This window comes from Equus przewalskii, chromosome 10 (assembly GCF_037783145.1).
Source record: "Equus przewalskii isolate Varuska chromosome 10, EquPr2, whole genome shotgun sequence".
NCBI lineage: Eukaryota > Metazoa > Chordata > Mammalia > Perissodactyla > Equidae > Equus > Equus przewalskii.
The window spans coordinates 51,126,174-51,145,382 of record NC_091840.1 but is presented as its reverse complement, the minus strand read 5'-3'; the positions used below and the strand labels follow the sequence as shown (position 1 = coordinate 51,145,382).

The 19,209-nt window shown below is 44.6% G+C and overlaps 1 protein-coding gene and 1 non-coding gene across 3 annotated transcripts; both read left to right on the top strand.

Annotated features, from left to right (window-relative positions):
* The first annotated feature begins 1,434 nt into the window (after positions 1 to 1,434).
* On the top strand, positions 1,435 to 7,722 carry RPL26 (ribosomal protein L26). 2 transcript variants are annotated; one of them, XM_008532416.2, is made up of 4 exons: positions 1,435 to 2,124; positions 3,223 to 3,395; positions 4,831 to 4,971; positions 7,553 to 7,722. In XM_008532416.2, the coding sequence occupies exons 2-4, from the start codon at positions 3,228 to 3,230 to the stop codon at positions 7,679 to 7,681; spliced, it is 438 nt and encodes a 145-aa protein (XP_008530638.1). In that variant the 5' UTR covers positions 1,435 to 2,124; positions 3,223 to 3,227; the 3' UTR covers positions 7,682 to 7,722. The 2 variants fall into 2 exon arrangements, with proteins under 2 accessions (XP_008530638.1, XP_008530639.1); XM_008532417.2 differs by having other exon boundaries at positions 2,063 to 2,203.
* Positions 7,723 to 8,753: 1,031 nt separating this feature from the next.
* Positions 8,754 to 15,209, top strand: LOC103559073 (uncharacterized). Its single transcript, XR_011523665.1, has 3 exons — positions 8,754 to 9,650; positions 11,107 to 11,647; positions 12,288 to 15,209. It is a non-coding gene; the product is annotated as an uncharacterized protein (transcript).
* Positions 15,210 to 19,209: the final 4,000 nt, after the last annotated feature.

Sequence of the window (19,209 nt, the reverse complement as noted above, 5' to 3'; positions counted from 1 at the left end):
AGTGTTGGATGGAGGGAGGGAGCTAAGGAGGCCTGAGAGGGTAGGTTGACAGCAGAGAATAATGGGGAGGCTGAGGAAACAGAGAGGGCCTTTGTGGGGAGGGGAAGATGATGGGGGAGACCTGAAGAAGAGTAGATTAAGGAAATTAGTAAGGACAAGAAGAAAGAAAAGAGGGTGAAACAGTGAACACCAGACAGGAAGGTGAGGTAGGAAGGCAGGAGCCTCCAGAGGCTTCCTATGGCTTTCAGTGTCCAAATCAAACTCAGCTCCGCCCAGAGCCCAGTGGGCTTCCATCTGAAGGCTTCTAACTCTAGCCACAAGGACCTGGCTCCCGGAAACAATGCGTCATGCTGCTTCACAGCTCCATGGCTCCTCTCTAGCTCTTCTCATGGAGCAAATTGCAACAGAGCTCAAAACTCAGTCAAGGGTGACCTCACCCAAGAAGTCTTCCCTGACTCCAGAGCTCTCTTCTGCTCCAGGAGCACCAAGATGCACCAAGGGAGAAGTGCCAAGGGCAGCTGGGCTCAGCCAGCACTTTTCTTGGAGTCCTGTGGTTGTTGATTTCATTGTTTGTTCTCTCCTCTTAGACAAAGAGCTTCCTGTAGGCAGAAACTTTGACAATTTCATTTTGTAGCTCCAGTGTCCAGTTCAGAGCTGACCTGTTTAAGATGCTCCATAAACATTTGTTGAAAAGAATTGCATGGAGGAATTCTCACCGAATTTTTGAATTACTGGAAAATCTGGGACTATTTCCTTCATAGTATACTTAAGAACACAACCATTTTTATGTCACGAAAGCACATATCCTTTACTGACTCTATTCTGGGACCTCAAGGATATGGTTTCTCACTCTTTGACTTGACCCAATGGGTTCCTACAAATTGGGACCATATACAGAGTCACCAGAAGGGACTGAGAACCCAGACTGCATGGGTTCATCTAAAACCTGTGGCTTCTGTACAACCTTGCACAAGTTCCTCTCACTTCTCTGTGGCTCAGTGTCCCCATCAGTAAAATGGGGACAGCAGTACCAGCATCACAAGGCTATTTAGTGTATTAAAGGAGTCAATAATGTTAAGCGAGTAGAAGTGTCCCTAACACTCGGCAAGCTCACTACATCTTATGTATTATTATGAAATGTGTGTCTTCCCTCAGTATGACACTTGCGTTATTCGTTCAACAGAAACCGACTCCCTACCAGGCACGCTGCGGGAGTTTAGCCCGCAACGCAGCCTGCCTCAGAACCCATTTGCAAGGGAGCGCACCGCCTCGCCCTGCTTCCTTCAGATCCTGAACTGAATGACAGCAGGCAGTAAAATTCAGAAAGGGGCACAGCTCTCGGCATGGAAAAGCTTCCTCACGCCGCGCTCCTTCCAAGAGCAGTCTTGGACCAACACCCTCGGCATCACCCGGGAGCTCGCGAGACGCTGGTTCAGACCTACTTCCGCGGGGTGGGAGGCGGTTGGGTGGCCCCAGTCCTCGCAAGGCCCTCGCCGGCTGGAGCCGAATCTCGGGCGGGCCCCACGGCGAGGCCAGCACGCGCCGCGGTGTGGAGGCGGCAGTCGGCGCCCAGCTGGAACTCGTTAAAGCACCGACACACTCGACACACCCGACACACCCACACCATTGGCCCAGGCGGGATGGTGGTATCCAGCTCCAAGGGGACTGGCCAGTAGGAGTCCCAGCGTCACCTGGCGGCCAAATGTAGGACCTCCCCTTTCCCGGCTAATGAGTTGCCAGCCTCCCAGCGCTCGGGAATGAAGGGACAGGGATCCCCTGGGGCCGCTCGCTCCCTCATCACCCACCCGGATAGTCAGACCCTGAGCAGCCCCCGCCACTCGCCCGGGAACGACCCTTCTCAGAGGACGCAGCTGCGGAACCCAGATTTCCAAAAGCAGACGCCAGGACCTGGAGAAGCGAGCTTGGCAGCCCCTCGCAATTCCCCTCCTAGCCGCGAGGTGACACTAGTCATCGATTTCTTTCCCAGTTTCCTCCTCTTGTTCAAACTCCACGCCTCTCTCGCTCCAAGAGACGTAAGTCTCGCGAGATCTCGCGTAAACTTACAGAACCGGAAGTAACGTGTGATTCTCTTTCTTTTTGCGGCCACCACTCAGGCGCCTTCTGGTGAGGATTTGCTGGGAAAGCGCGTGTAATCCGCAGCCATCGGCTCATCGGCACGGTGGATTTCGACCCCCAGGGCCCGGTACCCTTCTGGCAGTTGAATAGCAGCCAGGGAGGGGAGTCAGGATGATCTCGACCTGTTTTCCCCCTCGCTTAAGGGCCGCCGGACGGGGGAAGGGCTGGGGAAAGGGGTGGTTGAGGAATCGGGAGCTGGAGGGGAGGGGTCCGGTGGAGATGGAATAAAGTATGGGCGGTGTCGTTTGCTAAAGAATGGTCTCGAAATAATTTCTTGGTAAAGCCACGGAACTTCCAGACCGCAGTCGCCATTGGAAGGTTTTTGGGATCCGAGATTTGTACAGCATTTGCCAGGTTCAGGGTGGAGGCCCTGATTCATTCATTTGGCAGGGGGCTAAATGTGTTCACACTCAAGTCTTTAGAGGATTAGCGCTGGTTGGTCTTTCTGAAGCAGAATGTTGTGTTTGAAGAATTGTCGGTCTGCTTTGCACTAATTCAGCAGATAGAAGTCCTGTCTTAACCTTCTAGTACTTAGGGAGTTCGGAGAGTGTAAACAAGTCTAGTAATTAAAACAAGAGTGTTACCAAAGGGAAATTCTTTATCCCATAAACAAATAGGGAAAACATCTCAGTAAAGCAAAATTTCCTAAGTTTCAAGTTTCAGTTGATAAGCCACTCAGTTCAAGCAGGATTTCTTTCCCTTTTTTTTTTTATTGAGGTTGTGATAGTTTACAACATTGTGAAATTTCAGTTGTACTTTATTATTTGTCAGTCACGGTATAGGTGCGCCCCTTCACCCTTTGTGTCCACCCCTCACCGTCTTTCCCCCTGGTAACCACTAAAGAGTTCTCTTTGTCCGTGTGTTTATCTTCCACATAAAAGTGAAATCATACGGTACTTGTCTTTCTCTATCTGGCTTGTTTTGCTTAATATAATAGCGTCAAGCAGTTTTGGGGGGAGTTAAAAACATGACAATTTATGTGAGCTTTCTAAACTTTTAAGATGAAATTGTTTCTGATACTTGTTAGGAAACTGAATGAGATTTTGGTCATTTAAGGGTTTACACCTCTTTTAACTTTTTATTTAGCCAAAATGAAGTTCAACCCCTTTGTGACTTCTGACCGGAGCAAGAACCGTAAACGGCATTTCAATGCACCTTCCCACATTCGTAGGAAGATTATGTCTTCCCCTCTTTCCAAAGAGCTGAGACAGAAGTACAATGTTCGGTCCATGCCCATCCGTAAGGATGATGAAGTTCAGGTATGTACCATGTTTAGGTCATCTTGGCAAATATCCTGCATACTTGCATAGAAGAGGGATTGTGTTCTGAGAGTGATACATCTGAGACAATTGCTCCTGCAACAGGAGGGCAAAAGGAGTTGAGCCAGAGACTGAAAAACAAAAAGTATGCTGCTTTTCTGTTCTTGTTTCACCTTTACTCTTCAGTGAAAATCAATTGTCCTAAGCATCAGACGCAGCCATAATTAAACAGAACAACTAGAAAGTTTGCAACAAGAACATTACTTTGGGTTTATCTTTTTCTCCCTATGTTTGGTATTAAAGAGGCGTTTGAGGACCAGTAAACAATTCTGTGTCTGAACCAAAAGCCAGGTACAGAACTTTTAACTGAACTTTCATATGATTGAGTTTATCACTAAATAACTTCTCAAATCTATTTAAGTGAAAATTTCGATAGATGTTTCTTAGCTCTAACCTGCAGCTGGTGATTGAAGGATTCAAGCAGTCTGTAAAGCAACTGGCATATCACCAATACTATTGCACGAGGTTAATGCCTATTTAAATAAAATGTTCCCACCTAGTGATGTGGGTTGAGAATAGCTGTTGGTTGCTGGCATGCTGGTGCTAAAATTGCCCATAGATTTGGGAGGCAGTCTTCTCTGTTTTCAAGATATCTTAATACCGGGCTAACTCCGCGGAGTGGTTTGGTCTGCGCGATGCTTTGGCGGCCCTGAGTTTCACCAGTTGGGATCCCAGGTGTATACATGGCACCGCTCATCAGGCTATGCTGAGGCCACGTCCTACACAGCAGAGCGGGAAGGACCTGTAACTGGAATATACAACTATGTGTTGGGGGGCTTTGGGGAGAAGAAGAAGAAAAAAGATTGGCAACAGATGTTAGCTCAGGTGCCAATCTTTAAAAAAAAAAGATATCTTAATGCAAGAAAGTATGCACCTGAAAAGAAAAGTCTATTCAGAAGCACTTTGGGGTACTTCCTGTAACTGTGTTAACCTTTGAGAAAGAAGTGGTTTGTTCCCTTAGGTATTTATTGCTGCCCGCTGTTTGGCACTGGATTGATGGGTTGTGAATTAAATACTTGTGGCCCATTGCTCTCTTTGAGATAAAGTAACAAGTTCCTTGTGAATTTGCTACAAAAAGCCACGGTGAGCTCATTTTTAACCTTTTAATAAGCCCCCCAATGTCGGTGGACCATCAGTTGTAGGGATACACTGTCCATCACTGTAGATTTATATTGGGGCATGGTTTATTTGCAGGTTAATCAAAGCCAGAGACAGAATTATTGGCTCATTTCCATTAATGATTAAGTCTTCAAAATTAAAAGGTGTTATAGATCTGATAGCATGAATGATGTTTACAAGATTCATGGTTTTCCAGATATACAAAATTAATCTTGTTTTATCTGCATATTTCTGTTATTTTTGAATTTGCATTTAGGTTGTACGAGGACACTATAAAGGGCAGCAAATTGGCAAAGTAGTCCAGGTTTACAGGAAGAAATACGTCATCTACATTGAGCGAGTGCAGCGAGAGAAGGCTAATGGCACAACTGTGCATGTGGGCATTCACCCGAGCAAGGTAAGTGTGTTCAGACTGTTTCAGAGGGAAGAATGAAAGGATAGCAGTTCTTGGCAAATATGCTTGCTTGTTCACAGAGCAATCCCATAGAAATAGATTTTAGATGTTCTTGAAACCAAATTAAAGCAAATAGTGTATTTGAATTGAGTATTCTAATAGCAATTAAAAGTTTTATGAAATCAGTATGTATTTAACAGTCATTCTGTATGTATTTTCAATGTAGCTTTTCCTCAAAAGCTCTTAGTAAGCTGATTGATCAATCAATAATCTAACAATGAACAGATCTTAAAATCTAGGAAATAGGGTAATTTTTAGGTGAAATGGAGTGATAGCCTGTTTGCTCTTATGCATTCAACAGAATTGAATAAGCAGTACGCAGCTTCACAATTCTGCAAAGTCCATATTAAGCCATTTACAGATGGGGGAAAAACTGAAGCTCAGAAGCTAGATAACAGTGATAGTGTTGTCTAAGCTAAGAGAGAAAATCTGATCTGATTCCTGTAGCAGGTGCCTGCCCTTAACTTCAGTGTGCATTCTCCCGTGTTGCTGTTTCTAATTTCCCTCTTCCAATTTAAAAAATATATATATATGTTTAATATAAAGGTAACCAACTACAGAAAAGTCAAAAGATTAGTGAAGTAAAACACCTACGTATCTTTCACCTGGAATTCTTGATTAACATTTTGCCACATTTTCTTTACCAGCATGACACTTCACTCTAATTATTTGACTGTGTATTTCCTAAGAGCAAGGACTCCCCCCCTACCACCACCTTTTTTTTGATGAGGAAGATTGGCCCTGAGCTAACATCTGTGCCGATTTTCCTCTGTTTTATGTGGGATACCGCCACAGCGTGGCTTGATGAGTGGTGCTGGGTCTGTGCCTGGGATCCGAACCTGCAAACCCCAGGCTGCGAAGGGGAGCATTTGGACTTTCCCATTCTTTAGCCTACTCCAATCATATTTTTGCTCCCACCATTAAATCGGCTGTTGTTGAGGTCACTAATCCAGTTACTGATTCTTAATCTTTTTGGACTTATTAGTGCGACATGTGACACAGCTGATCTCCCTCCTTGTGGCTCTGTAGTCATCTTCATCTGTTAGTCTTAGCACTTCAGAGAGCTAGAAGCAGATGATACCAACCCACTTTCAATATCCAGTTGCCTATTTTGCATTTCAACTTGGATATCAAATCCATCTCAAACCTGACATGTTCAAACTCCTGATTTTATCCTTCAAACCTCTCACAGTTTGCCATCATCAGTGTATGGCAGCTCCATCCTCCCAGTTGCTTGGGCCAAAAATGTCATTTTTGATTATTATTATATCCCCCATATTAGTCAATAAGACCTGTTGACTGCTGTCGTGTTATAGCCAGAATCCTGTCTGCATGTTACCATCAGTAACATGATTCTTAATCTTTTTGGACTTATTAGTGCGACATGTGACACAGCTGATCTCCCTCCTTGTGGCTCTGTAGTCATCTTCATCTGTTAGTCTTAGCACTTCAGAGAGCTAGAAGCAGATGATACCATCTTACCAGACTTACTAGGTCTAAGTCTAAAGGTCTAAAGATCTCCCCTCACCCGCCTCTTCATGGTGTCATATTCCGCTCCCCGTGTTGTAGTCTGCTAGCCTCCTTGCTCTTAGAACCAAGCCACCCAGAATTTGTCCACCAGTTGCAGCAGCACCTGGTAACTTGAAGGAGAATTTGGGGGAGGGACGGAGGGATCTATTTTAGCAAGTGCTCTGTTTGATTCTTAGACACACTCAAGTTTTAGAAACACACACCTATAAAACTTTTAAGTTCTCCTGCCTCTGTGGACCTTTGTACTTGCTGGTCTTTTTGGGATACACTTGCCCCTTCTCTTCAGTCTCCATTCAAGTGTAGCCCTATCAGTATGGCCTTGCCTGATCACCCTGTATGATTCAGCCGCTGTTCTCCAGCATTCCATCTCCCCCTACTAGAATATAAGCTCCATGATGGCAGAGATTTCTTTTGGTCACCATGGTGTATTTCCAGACCCAGTCCAGTGCTCTCTTTGCCCTTTCCTCACCTACTTTCATAAGACTAAAATTGACCATAACCTGGATGTCTTCAGCCATTAGATCTGTTGGAATAAGATCTCTACTGTGACGTCACTAAAGGTTTTGCAGGGTGAAGCATGTCTGGAGGCTACATTTAATTTCCAACCTTAGGGTTCTAAAGTTACTATAGAAACAAAAATGTATATGACTTGGTTAGCTTGCAAAACTTGGTCAGAGGAGTGGAACAGTTGATGTATTTTGCAGTAAAAAAAGATTTCAGATCTTATGATAAAGCACAAGAGGAGATGAGAACCACTGACATCACATTACCTTTTCGTCTTTGTTGGTAGAGTATTAGTAAACGTTCAAGCCAGGTTTGATTTGAGGACTAAAGAATCATTTCTAGCACTTTTGAGTTAAATAATCATTTCATGTTTAGGCGTCTACCACTGCAGGTTTAGGAAATGAGGTTGAACATTAGGCCTTCCATGTGTTCTGTATTGATTATTGTTTAAAGCTTATAAGTGTTTTTTTTTTTCCTTTTCTTTCTGCAGGTGGTTATTACTAGACTAAAACTGGACAAAGACCGCAAAAAGATCCTTGAACGTAAAGCCAAATCTCGCCAAGTAGGAAAGGAAAAGGGCAAATATAAGGAAGAAACAATTGAGAAAATGCAGGAATAAAGTAATCTTATCTATGGCTTTCATTAAAAACTTAAAACAAAGAGCCCTTGGTTTATGTGTGGTGCTTTGGGACACTACCTAGTTTTCAGTGGGTCCGTTTTCAGGGAAGTTCATGTGACATTTGTTATCTGGAGGCAGGCTGCCCCCCTCTTGTGGTTTGATTGCACTAATGAAAAACACTGTTTAAGTAGAGTTAGTTTTTATCATTTGAGCATCAGTTAATAATTGAAACGCTTTCTGACAATTTTCTGAAACCAGGACTGATGAGATAGTGATTTTTCTTTATTTATGCTTCCAGCAGGCTGCAGCGTTTTAGGGTACATCATCACTCATTGAGAAGAAGGCCTAGATGAAAAGCTAGTTGGGAACACTGTCTCTTGAACCTGTCTCTTACTGTTTCCCCCCCTGATGGGCTATTATGTATATGAACACAGCATATTAAAATTTTTTTGCATAAAAGTTTTGCTGTTGGATATAAAGTCTCGCTAAGACTAGACTAGAGGAGCTGCTGTGACTTCCCAGTAGCATCTAGACCACTGCTTCAAGGTGGGTGTGACAGAGAAGCCTCAGATTCTGCAGCATAACCCGGACCCCTTTACCATCTTGTCTTTACGCGCTGGCGCTGGGTGAGTGCCATTACACCCAAACCTTAACAAAACTGAAATCTTCAGGTTGCAATCTGAAATACAAGGTGTTCGTCTAAAGTGCATGCTCTCTCAGGGTTAAGAAAAATGGTGTGCAGTGTTATTGTTGACAGCACGTGTGCGCCCCTGCCCTTCCTCACTTTAGCTTAAGCATCTAAACAGGCAGAATGATGAATGCAGTTTACCTTCAGGGCCGGAGGCATTTATTATGGAGGCTTTGCAACAATGTGGAGCAATAGGTAACCCATTTGGCTGCAGGGGATCTGAGTTGGGTAAGTGGCTTCCTTACCCAAGGTCTCACCTGACCGCAGAACACCGAGTGGGACCCTTGCAAGACCCCCCCCCGCGCCCGCCCCGAAAAAAACGAGAATAAGTGGGACTCCCGCCCGCGCGGCGTCTGCCGGCGGCCCCTCGGGGGGCGGGGCTTCCGGTCGGCGCGCAGCAGCTTCCGGCGCCGTCTTGGCGGGGGCGGGAAGTGAGGGCGACTGGGCGCCGGCTGGCTGGTGGCTAGGGCTTCCCGACCCTGCGGCCTTTGGCGCGTCCTTTTGTCCTTCCGGGCCTCCCTCTCCTGCAGCGTGGTCGGGGTTCGGTGGTCTCCGGCCCTTCCCTCCCCCCGGCCCGGTTCATTCGTTCGACCCTGAGCTGGCCGCTCTCGGAGGAGTGGGTGGGGCGCGACGAGCTGGCCGAGCCGATGTGCGGCCGGGCGCGGTGGGAGCCGAGCCCGCGGTGGTCGGGGAGGAGGGCAGCGCAAAGGAGGGGATGCCCGAACCGGAGCTTCAGGAGTAAGCGGCGTTCCTGTGTTGTGGAAGGTGCGGGGACGCTGTACTGAGTGCTACATCTGCAGCATCCCTGAGTCTTCATAACAGCCCATTGTGATGGAGAGTCTATTCTCCTCATTTTATAGTTGAGGAAACTGAAGCCTCGGTAGCTTCGCGCAAGTTAGTCACACAGTAAATGGTAGCGTCAGAAGTTGAATTCCCAAGCCTAGACTCCTAACCATCTCTCTGCACCGCCTCATTACCACACCTGTAAGCCAAGTGTTTGATAAATGCCCTTTGAGCATCCTTTGTCGCAGCTCTGTATTTGCCGGCCGTCTGAGGGAATACAGCTAGGTAGAAGCCTCAGCCCCTGCCTTCTAGGCCGTGTACCCCGAACAGTCGACTGAAAGTACAAAGCAAAGTGCTCCAGTGAGTGTGGGCTGTTCAGGGGAGGACTCAGCTGGAATTGCTGAATGCGTCAGAAAGGAGTCTGATTTGAGCTGGGTGTGATTTGGAAGATCAATGGAAGGACGTTCCGGGCCGGAGACTGCCAAAGCAAAGACTCAGGTGGGTGAGGAAGAGAGCTGTTGCCAGTTTTCTCTAACCAAGCTCATTTGTCGGTTATTCCACCAGCACAAATCATACCAGGAAGCTGGCCATGTTTCTTTAGAGCCACGTTTCTTTCATGGTGCTTTAGAAAAGGTGTTGAAAACTCAGATAACCACAGAGATGGACAGGTAAGCCAATTAAGTTAGTAGATGGCTTAGGGACTGTGAGAAATGGGAGAGCATAGGCTCTAAAGGGAACTGCTGCTTCTCCACTCCAGCCAGTTGTTGCTAAGCAGCACCGCTCCCAGTGTGGCCACATCTTCGCATTTCTCAAGAAAGTCAGGAATCTAGATTTTTATATGAAATCTCCTGATTTTTAAATGTAAGTAAATCATTCAACTTGTTTTAAAAAAACAAGCACTGAATGGACTAACCAAAATAGGTCTGTTAGTCAAATGTGGCCTGTGGGCTGTTTTGGAATTTCATGGTATAGTGTAAGGACTGTATCTCATATTAAAGACTGAGATTTTGCATCTTTTGATTATAAATTATTTCCAGCCTGTCTTCCTTCTTTTATGGGTTGGAGATGAGGCTTTTCTTTCCTGTGCAGGCCCCTGAAGGGCCTCAAATAGCAGCCAGTGCAGCCACTCAATTTCTGAGATGCTGGTTTCAGTGAGGAGTCTGGAAGATGCTCTTCCTGGATCCCATTGAATACTTTGTGGGTTCAGGTCTCTTCTGAGGATGCTAGGACTAGGGGATGATAATAGATACTTCCTGGCAATGTTGATTAAATGGTGCTGGTGGATGAAACAAACTGATTTTTTTACTATAGAGTTTCTCAGACTCTTTAAAATGTCAGTTTGCACTGAGAATCTTGAACTTAGTCTTAAAGGGCATTTTGCAAACATTCTATTTCTTCAATTCTGAAATGCACGTTTTTCACATTTTAAAAATTTGAATGTGTTCATTTAGTATAGGTTCTCTGTTTTTCCTCTCAAAAGAAAGTCATTATTAAGTCAATGGTTTTATAGTCAGTAATGTCTTAGAATCAGGAATATTCCGTGGCTAACCAGTGATGCTGAGCAAGGGAATTTGAAGCCTTTTTAGTGGAGAAAGTTCAGGACCTGGAAGCAGGCTCAGCTTAAGTAAGACTCTTACTCAGAGCTTTTAAACACTTCCATCTTTGTGTGCTTCTCTAGATTCTGCCCTACCCCTCAGCTCTACATTTAGGGGCTGGGATCCCGGGGATCTTGCTTTCCTAAGATTATTGAAATTCCTGTGATCATCATGTGAACTCTTACCTGGCCTCATCACCATCCTTTATCCTGGAGTGGTTTTAACGGAGGAATCTTGGTTTAGACGCCTGAGTATCCAGTCCTCTACTAAGAAATTCTTCGATCTTGGTGGAGTGTGGACTCCATTTGGGGCATCTCTTTTTGGCGTAATAATCTCCTAACATATCTCTCTGTTCATAGGTGTAATTCTTCCATTTCTGAAAACGCCCTGCTGCCTCTCTTCAGAGCCATCAAGCCTGTACCTGAAAGTGTCTGCTGGCCTTGGAGTGCTCAACTTCACTTGGACTCTCTGCTTTGTTCTGGAAATATGTGGGCTTCAGCTCAAGCAGTGTCAAAACAGGCCACGCCTACAGACCTCCCAGGAGGGCAAAATCCCTTTTCCTCACCCACGAAGCTGGATTCATCTTGTTGGATATGAGACCTTTTCTTTACTGCTGTCATCTTTTCTTCCGTATAGTATTCACATGGCTCACAATCTGAGTTATTTATGCTGGCACGCCTTCATTCCCGGTACCCTCCACTGTCTCTTCCTTAATCCTGCTGCAGCTGCTCCTTAGCCCAGGCCCCGAGACAGAATGGTTCCTGTGGCAGCAGCTGATACTATTTCAGAAGGCAGCAACATTTGAGGATATGACCAAAAATTGGAAGTGTTTGGAATCCTCTCAGAAGGACTGCCCCAGGGACGCAATGCTGGACAATTATGAGAACATGGTCCCTCAGGGTAAGGACTGAGAATCTTCATTTACTAATCCTAAGTACAATCGACAGGGAAAAGTCATCATTTAAATATATCCCACTGCTTTCTCCTTGATTCTCCTAAAATGAGAACAGATTCTTCAGGTACAAGAAATTGATTATTTATGTTGATTGTGGGAAGGCTAAGAAGCCCTCCCTGATGCTAACTTCCAGTTCGGAGTTTGCTGTTACTATGGAGTACCTTCTAGAACATTTTCCCATTTATATTATTTTAAAAGGTACAGAGGGTAAAATATTAGCCTACTACCTTAGGGTTTTCCGTTTATACTCTTTCCTATTCAGTTAATAAAGACCAGCTAATTAGATTTCACTGTATGAGCTAATAGTTTCATTATTTCTTCTGTTTGCCTAAAGGATAAAATTGCTACATATGTATATGTGTATCTTACTGATTTAAAATTCTGTTGACATGCTCTGATTTCAAATGGTCCTAGTTGGCTTTCTAGTAGCTTTTTTCTGTTACTACTTTATTCTGTAACTCTATTATCTCTATAACAGTCTTCAAAAAGCAAATGAAAGAATCCATAAGAAACTTTGAGGGGAAGGTCTTCCAGATGGAATATGAGTGAACTTAACTTTGTTCTGTTTCTTTCTCCCTTTCTTAGGATCCTTCTTGCAGTTCTCCGTCATGCCACAGATAGCTGGAAATGATACCCCTGGTGTTTCAAATACAAATGAAATGGAAATGGAGAGAAGTAACATGAGAGAAAAGTTTCTTATAAGCGTGACAAAATTAGTAGAAAGCAAAAGTTACAACAGCAAGGTATTTTCCAAAGAAAAGTACTTTCAAACAATAAAAGAAGTCAAAGAAGCTAAGGAGAAGGGGAAGAAGTCATCACGTGATTATCGCCGTGCAGCTAAATATGACGTAATCTCTGTACAAGGCACAGAGAAACTAATAGAGGCTAATCATGGAGAAAGAGATCGAATACGGTATTATGTACATAAGGAAGAGTTGTTTGATATTCTTCATGATACACATCTCAATATTGGACATGGTGGGCGGACGCGCATGCTCAAGGAGCTACAAGGAAAATATGGGAATGTCACTAAAGAAGTCATTGTCTTATATCTGACTCTGTGTAAACAGTGCCACCAGAAGAACCCAGTACCCAAGAGAGATCTTGCACCCAAGCCCATGCCTTTCAAGGATATTGACTCCAGATGCCAAGTTGAAATAGTTGACATGCAGTCAAATGCTGATGGTGAGTTCAAGTTTATTTTATATTACCAGGACCACTTGACCAAGTTTATTATTTTACGACCATTAAAAGCCAAACAGGCCCATGAAGTGGTCAGTGTCCTATTGGATATTTTCACAATTCTTGGTACACCCACCATGTTAGAATCTGACAGTGGCATAGAATTCACAAACCAGGTTGTTAATGAGCTCAATGAGATATGGCCAGACCTAAATATTGTCTCTGGTAAGTACCACCCTGGCCAAGGCCCGGGCTCCCTGGAGCAAGCAAGCCATGATGTCAAGAACATAATAAGTGCCTGGATGCAGAGCAACCACTCATGTCACTGGGCCGAAAGCCTGCGATTCATACAGATGGTGAGGAATCAGGCCTTCGACGTTTCTTTACAGCAAAGTCCATATGAGGCAATGTTTGGTTGTAAAGCCAAACTTGGATTATATTCTTCACACTTACCCCGGGAAACTGTGGCTGTTTTACAAACAGAGGAAGAACTAGAAATCGCTGAAGAACAGCTAGAAAATAGCCTTTGGATTAGACGGGAAGAAAGGGCTGAGAATGGAGCAGACAGATTTGATATGGATGAGGACGTCGATCCCACTCCTCCTGAAGCTACAGAGCCCAGCACCTCACGAGGGGCTCCAGGTCTCTTCTGCTGGTGAACAGACACCTGCTGGGTGGATGCTTTCAGTGTCTCTGGGCATCAGACAGCCATCTGAGAACTGTTGTCAAAGGCCCCAGGGGAAAGGAACATGAAGGCTGCACTCTCAGTCAAGTTGTCCCTGGTAGTCCTTGCTCCAAGGGGAAGAGCAGATCAAGTCTGTGATCTAGGGCTGCCATCACCAATTCCCCCAAACTTGGCAGCTTATAACAGCAGAAATTTATTCTCTCATAGTTCTGGAGGCAGAAGTCTGAAACCAAGATGTCGACATGGTTTGTTCCTTCTGGAGGCTCTGAGGGAGAATCCATTCCAAGCCCTTCTCCTTTGTCTGGTGCCTGCCAGTAATCCTTGACATTCCTTGGCTTGTAGTACCATAAGTCCAGTCTCTGCTTTGTCTTCATGTGGTGTTCACATGGCCTTTTCCCTTCTGTCTCCGTGTGTGTTCTTTTCTTTCTCTTAGAAGGACACCATTGGATACCAAATCCATGTCGTTGAATTTAGGGCCCACCCTAATCAAGGATGATCTCATCTCTAGATCCTCACCTTAATTACGTCTGCAAAGACACATTTTTCCAATTAAGATCTCATTCATGGGTACTGGGGGTTTGGACTTGGACATATCTTTTGGGAGGGACACAGTTCTACCCACTACAGTCAGTGGAAGAATTATTTTTGCCTGCAGAACATGAGCTGAGGGTGTCTTAAGCATGTAGAGCTGGTGGGGCTGTCCTACATGTATCTAGTACATATTCCTTCCCCTGCTTATTCCTGTTCCTCAGTCACATACCAAAAAAGATGGGGACATCAGAGGAAAAGATGTAGATGAAGGACAAGTAACGAGAAGAAAAGAGGTTGCTCCAACATGACCTAAAGACTGGCCGCCTCACCAGCTGAGCTCTATTTCCTGCTTCAAGAGAAACCATTTGTGCCATCCCTGCTCTCCGAATGGCATGCACAGGGAATTGTGTGACCTGCCTGAAACATTTTGAAAGTAGGTCAGAATTAAAGCATGGCTGGGATTTGGGTCTGAGTCTACCAGTTTTCTATGCCTCAAGCATAGAAAAGCATGTTGTATTCCTGGAACAGGTCAGTGCATTCCAGGAAGTGACCAATAGGCTGGGAAACAATCAAGGTCTCTGGAGGAAAACACAAAAGTTGGCCTGAGGTCACTACTCCAACCAGAGAATAGAACAAGGGCCAGTCTGGGTCACAGTTCAGAGTAAGGATAAGTGACCCAGCCAAAGGGAAGGATCATGCCTTGGATCTGTGTACACTAAGTTTCTAAGGCCTGGAAGAGTGCTTTGTGCGTTGGAGGTATTCAGCAAGGATTTGTTGAATGAATAAATGATTCTGCAGAATGGACACAGGGAAGGAGAAGGGGCCTCTAGTCCTTTATTGCCCCACGCATCCTTCCTGCATATCCCAGAGCCATCTAAAACCATTCTGATTGCCCCTCGTGCTGGTTTCCTCTTCTGTTTCCACCTCTTACCTCACAGGGTCGTTGTGAGAGACAGTGAGATATGTATGTGAAGGGGCTTTCTCCATAAACACTGAAGTCCTACAATGTGAGTTGTCCCTGCTGCTAGCAGATCCTATCCTCCATGTGAGAATTGGAGACTTCTGTCTGTTGACATTACATTCTGAATTAAACAATGTTAAGTTGGGTATCCAGGGAGCCTGCATTATTATTAGAAAGGAGGTGGTGTCACTTTCCAGCTTGTTTTGGGGGGGCAGAATCTTGCTCTATCCTTGGCCAGCACCTCACTTTCCATTCCTCTTCTGTCACTCAGCCTGGCGGGGTCTAGGAGACCCAACCTGACTGATGTAACCATCCCTTCCCCCATGCTGACCTATTACCTTCTGGTTGCTGGGCAAACCAGGAACCACATCATCAGCTCATGTGGGTGAGAGGTGAGGTGAGGCACTACTGTCTTTCCCAGGGGGAGCCACAAATAACCTAGGTTTCCGGAGCTGCTACATCACTCTTCCTCTCTTGCTTCTTAATAGTGGCAGTGGAACAGAGTTAGAAGTGGACACCTAGACCCAGTCTGACCTTACTCTGCCTTATATCACATTTCTGCATTTGGAACAGAGGTAACCAAGTGGTACGCCACTGGCTACTTTCAGTTTGCAAATGTATTTTGTCCACATAATGTTTGCTAAGTTTAAAAAATTAATTGCCATCACTTTTAGAACTATAGATTTTATGTAAAACTCTGGATGTCTAGTACATCTTGAAAACTTAGAACATGTGGCTACACTAGGCCCGTATTTCTCCGGAGCAGCAAATGACCGGAGCTAAGTGGCAACCCCCAGGAGGCAGGCAATGCGTGCATTCTCCGTTTGGCCCCCGTCTGGGTCACTCACAATATATGCATATGCATTTCTGTGGCCTGTTGCTAAAGAAAGGCAGGTGAAGTCAGAATGTGAATAAAAGCCAGAAGCAGACTGGTATTCCTTTAGGAGTTTGTGGTAAAAGTGGCATTTCAGATCAGTGGGGGATTGTATTATGGAGTTAATGGTGCTGGGTCAGTTAGCTATCCATCTGGAAAAAAAATGAAGTCTGACCCCAAAACATAAAAAACAAAGCCGTACTGGGGAAAAAAAAAAAAAGGAAGATTTTTGTGATCTTAGAATGGAGAAAGGCTTCCTAAATAATACATGTAATTCACAAGCCATAAGAGAAAAGATTACTGTACTTGGCTATATAAAAATTTTAAATATCTATGGAATTTTTAAAGATTTTCTTTTTCCCTTTTCTCCCCAAAGCCCCCTGGTACATAGTTGTATATTTTCACTTGTGGGTCCTTCTAGTTGTGGCATGTGGGACACCACCTCAGCATGGCCTGACAAGTGGTGCCATGTCTGTGCCCAGGATCCAAACCGGTGAAACCCTGGGCCGCCACAGCAGAGCGTGCAAACTTAACCACTCGGTCACGGGGCTGGCCCCTCTGTGAAATTTTTAAAAAGTGAGAGAAAATAAGTGACAGGATGAGAGAAAATGTTTGCTACATCTAAAACAGACATAAGGAAAAAATAAAATAAAATAGATAGAGACTACCTAATTTAAAAAGAGCTCTTACAGAGGCTGGCCCTGTGGCCTAGTGGTTAAGTTCACTGCACTCCAGTTCAGTGGCCCATTTGGTTCCCAAGCATGGACCTACATCACTTGTCGGTGGCCATGCTGTGGCAGCAACCCACATACAAAATAGAGGAAGATTGGCACAGATGTTAGCTCGGGGCAAATCTTCCTCAGCAAACAAAAACAAAAACAAAAAAAAACCCTCTTACATATTAATACTAATGAAAAGAGCAACCAATAGAAAATGGGCAAAGATTAACCACGGAAGGAAATCAGTGACTTAATGCTGTGCCTGTGTGCAGCTGTGGTGTGTTGAAAGCACACTGGACTTGTAATCAGATCAGGGCTGTCCATTTAAATGAAACTCAAGTTATTTGAGAATTTATTTTTTCTGTTATGCATGTGAGAGAAAAGTGCCATGTAAGCCTGTCTTGATATAACAGAAACCTTACTTATAAGGAGATACATCATTTTCAGGACAGCTGTATGTAGTTTCCTGGGGCTGCCATAACAAACAGGGCAGCTTCAACAACAGAAATTTATTGTCTCACAGTTCTGGAGGCCAGAAGGCTGAGATCAAAGTGTCAGCAAGGTTGGTTCTTTCAGAGGGCTGTGAGGGAGAATCTGTTCCATGCCTCTCTCGCTTCTGGTAGCCGCCCATACTCCTTGGCTTGTAAATGACATTCTCCTTGTGTCTTCACATCATCTTCCTTCTGTGTGTCTGCCTGTGTCCAAATGTCCCCTTCTTAGAAGGACCCCATCACATTGGATTTAGGGCCCACACTAATGACCTCATTTTAACTTGATCATCCGCAAGGACCCTATTTCCAAATAAGGTCACATTCATAAGTACAGGAGATTAGGAGTTCAACATCTTGGTGGGGGGGGGAGGGCGGCACAGTTCGACCCATAGCAGCAGCCAATCAGAATGGCGGTTTCTTTAGAGGTAATTTTTATGAGGCATGGCAGCAATTTCTAAGTAAGTCTTTGCAAACTTACAAAATCGCTCTGTTCAAATAGCACTTGCAAAGGGCAGATTTATTTTGACAGAAAACAGAAGAAATTGGCACCAGTTACAAACATTCGTATAAATCTCTATTTTGTACAGGAGAAGCAAACTGATATTCTTGAGAAAGATCTTAATTTAATACCTTGTTCAACTAGATCACTTGGCTTAGTTTTGTGATGCAGAATGGTGTCTCTCCCTCCACATCTGCGGGAGAGAGAATGTTGCCATATCTTTCTGAGATTCCTTTTGTTAATTATGAAGACTTGCATTTTTAAGGCTAATCTCTGGAATTCTGTTATGAGACATATGGAACTCAATTTTAGTAGGAAAATGAAAGGGAGAGTGGGCTGAAGAAGATTTTATGTGACAGTGAAGTGAGGCTCCTACAGGACTTTTCTCCCAGAGGGCTCAAGTTCTGCTTCTGCATATAGACTAGATATGTAACCTTGAACAAGTCCCCTGAACTCAAAGCTCGTCTGTAAAATGGGGATGAAGATAATAATCCCAGCTTCACGGAGCTGTGATGAGGTTTATGAGAGAGGGTAGAGGGTTTGTGGGTGTGGCAGGAGGGGTGCTGTTTTCCCTCCAGTTTAGGGAGCTTTCACAGTGTTCAGTCTCTACCAAGAGTGAGACCAGCTGGACAAGGGCAAGTCCTGTCGCCGTCCCTGCTGGGCTGAGTCCTCCAGCCTGGCTTCTGCCATTGGCACAAGGTTCATTACCCTTGTGCCACAGTCACTCCACCTATTCATATGCACAGCCACCTCCCAAGCCACAGGCTGCCCTGGAGCCTTGGGTCAGGACAAGCTCAGCCCTTCAAGGTTGAGTGTGCAGCTGCAAGTCTTCCCCTCCCCGCCACCCCCGGGTTCAGGAGTGCAGTGCAGAGAGCTGCTCTGGTCCTCAAATAGACCTCTCTTTTTTTTTATTGTGGTAACACAACATGAGATCCACCCTCTTAACAAATTTTTAAGTGTGCAGTACAGTGTTAACCACAGGCAAAACATTGTGAAGCAGACCTCTAGAATTTAATCATCTTGTATAACTGACACTTTGTACCTGTTGAATAGCAGCTCCCCGTTTTCCCCCTCCCCCCAGCCCCTGTCAACCACCATTGTACCCTCTGCTTCTATGTGTTCTACTATTTTAGATACCTGATATAAGTGGAATCATACGGTATTTGTCCTGTGACTGGCTTGTTTCATTTAGCATAATGTCTTCAGAGTTCATCCATGTTGTCACATATGGTAGAATTTCCTTCCTTTTTAAGGCTGTATAATATTCCATTGTATGTACATATCACATTTTCTTTGTCCATTCATCCATCAGTGGACATTTAGGTCATTTCCATATCTTGACTATTGTGAATAATGCTGCAATGAACATGGCTGTGCAAATATCTTTTCAAGATCTTGATTTCAATTCTTTTGGAAAATCCCACAGAAGTAGGATTGCTGGATTATATGGTATTCTATTTTTAATTTTTTGAGGAGCCTCCATGCTGTTTTCAGCACACCGTTTTACATTCCCATCAACAGTGTAGCAGAGTTCCAATTTCTCCAGATCCTCGCCAATCCTTGTT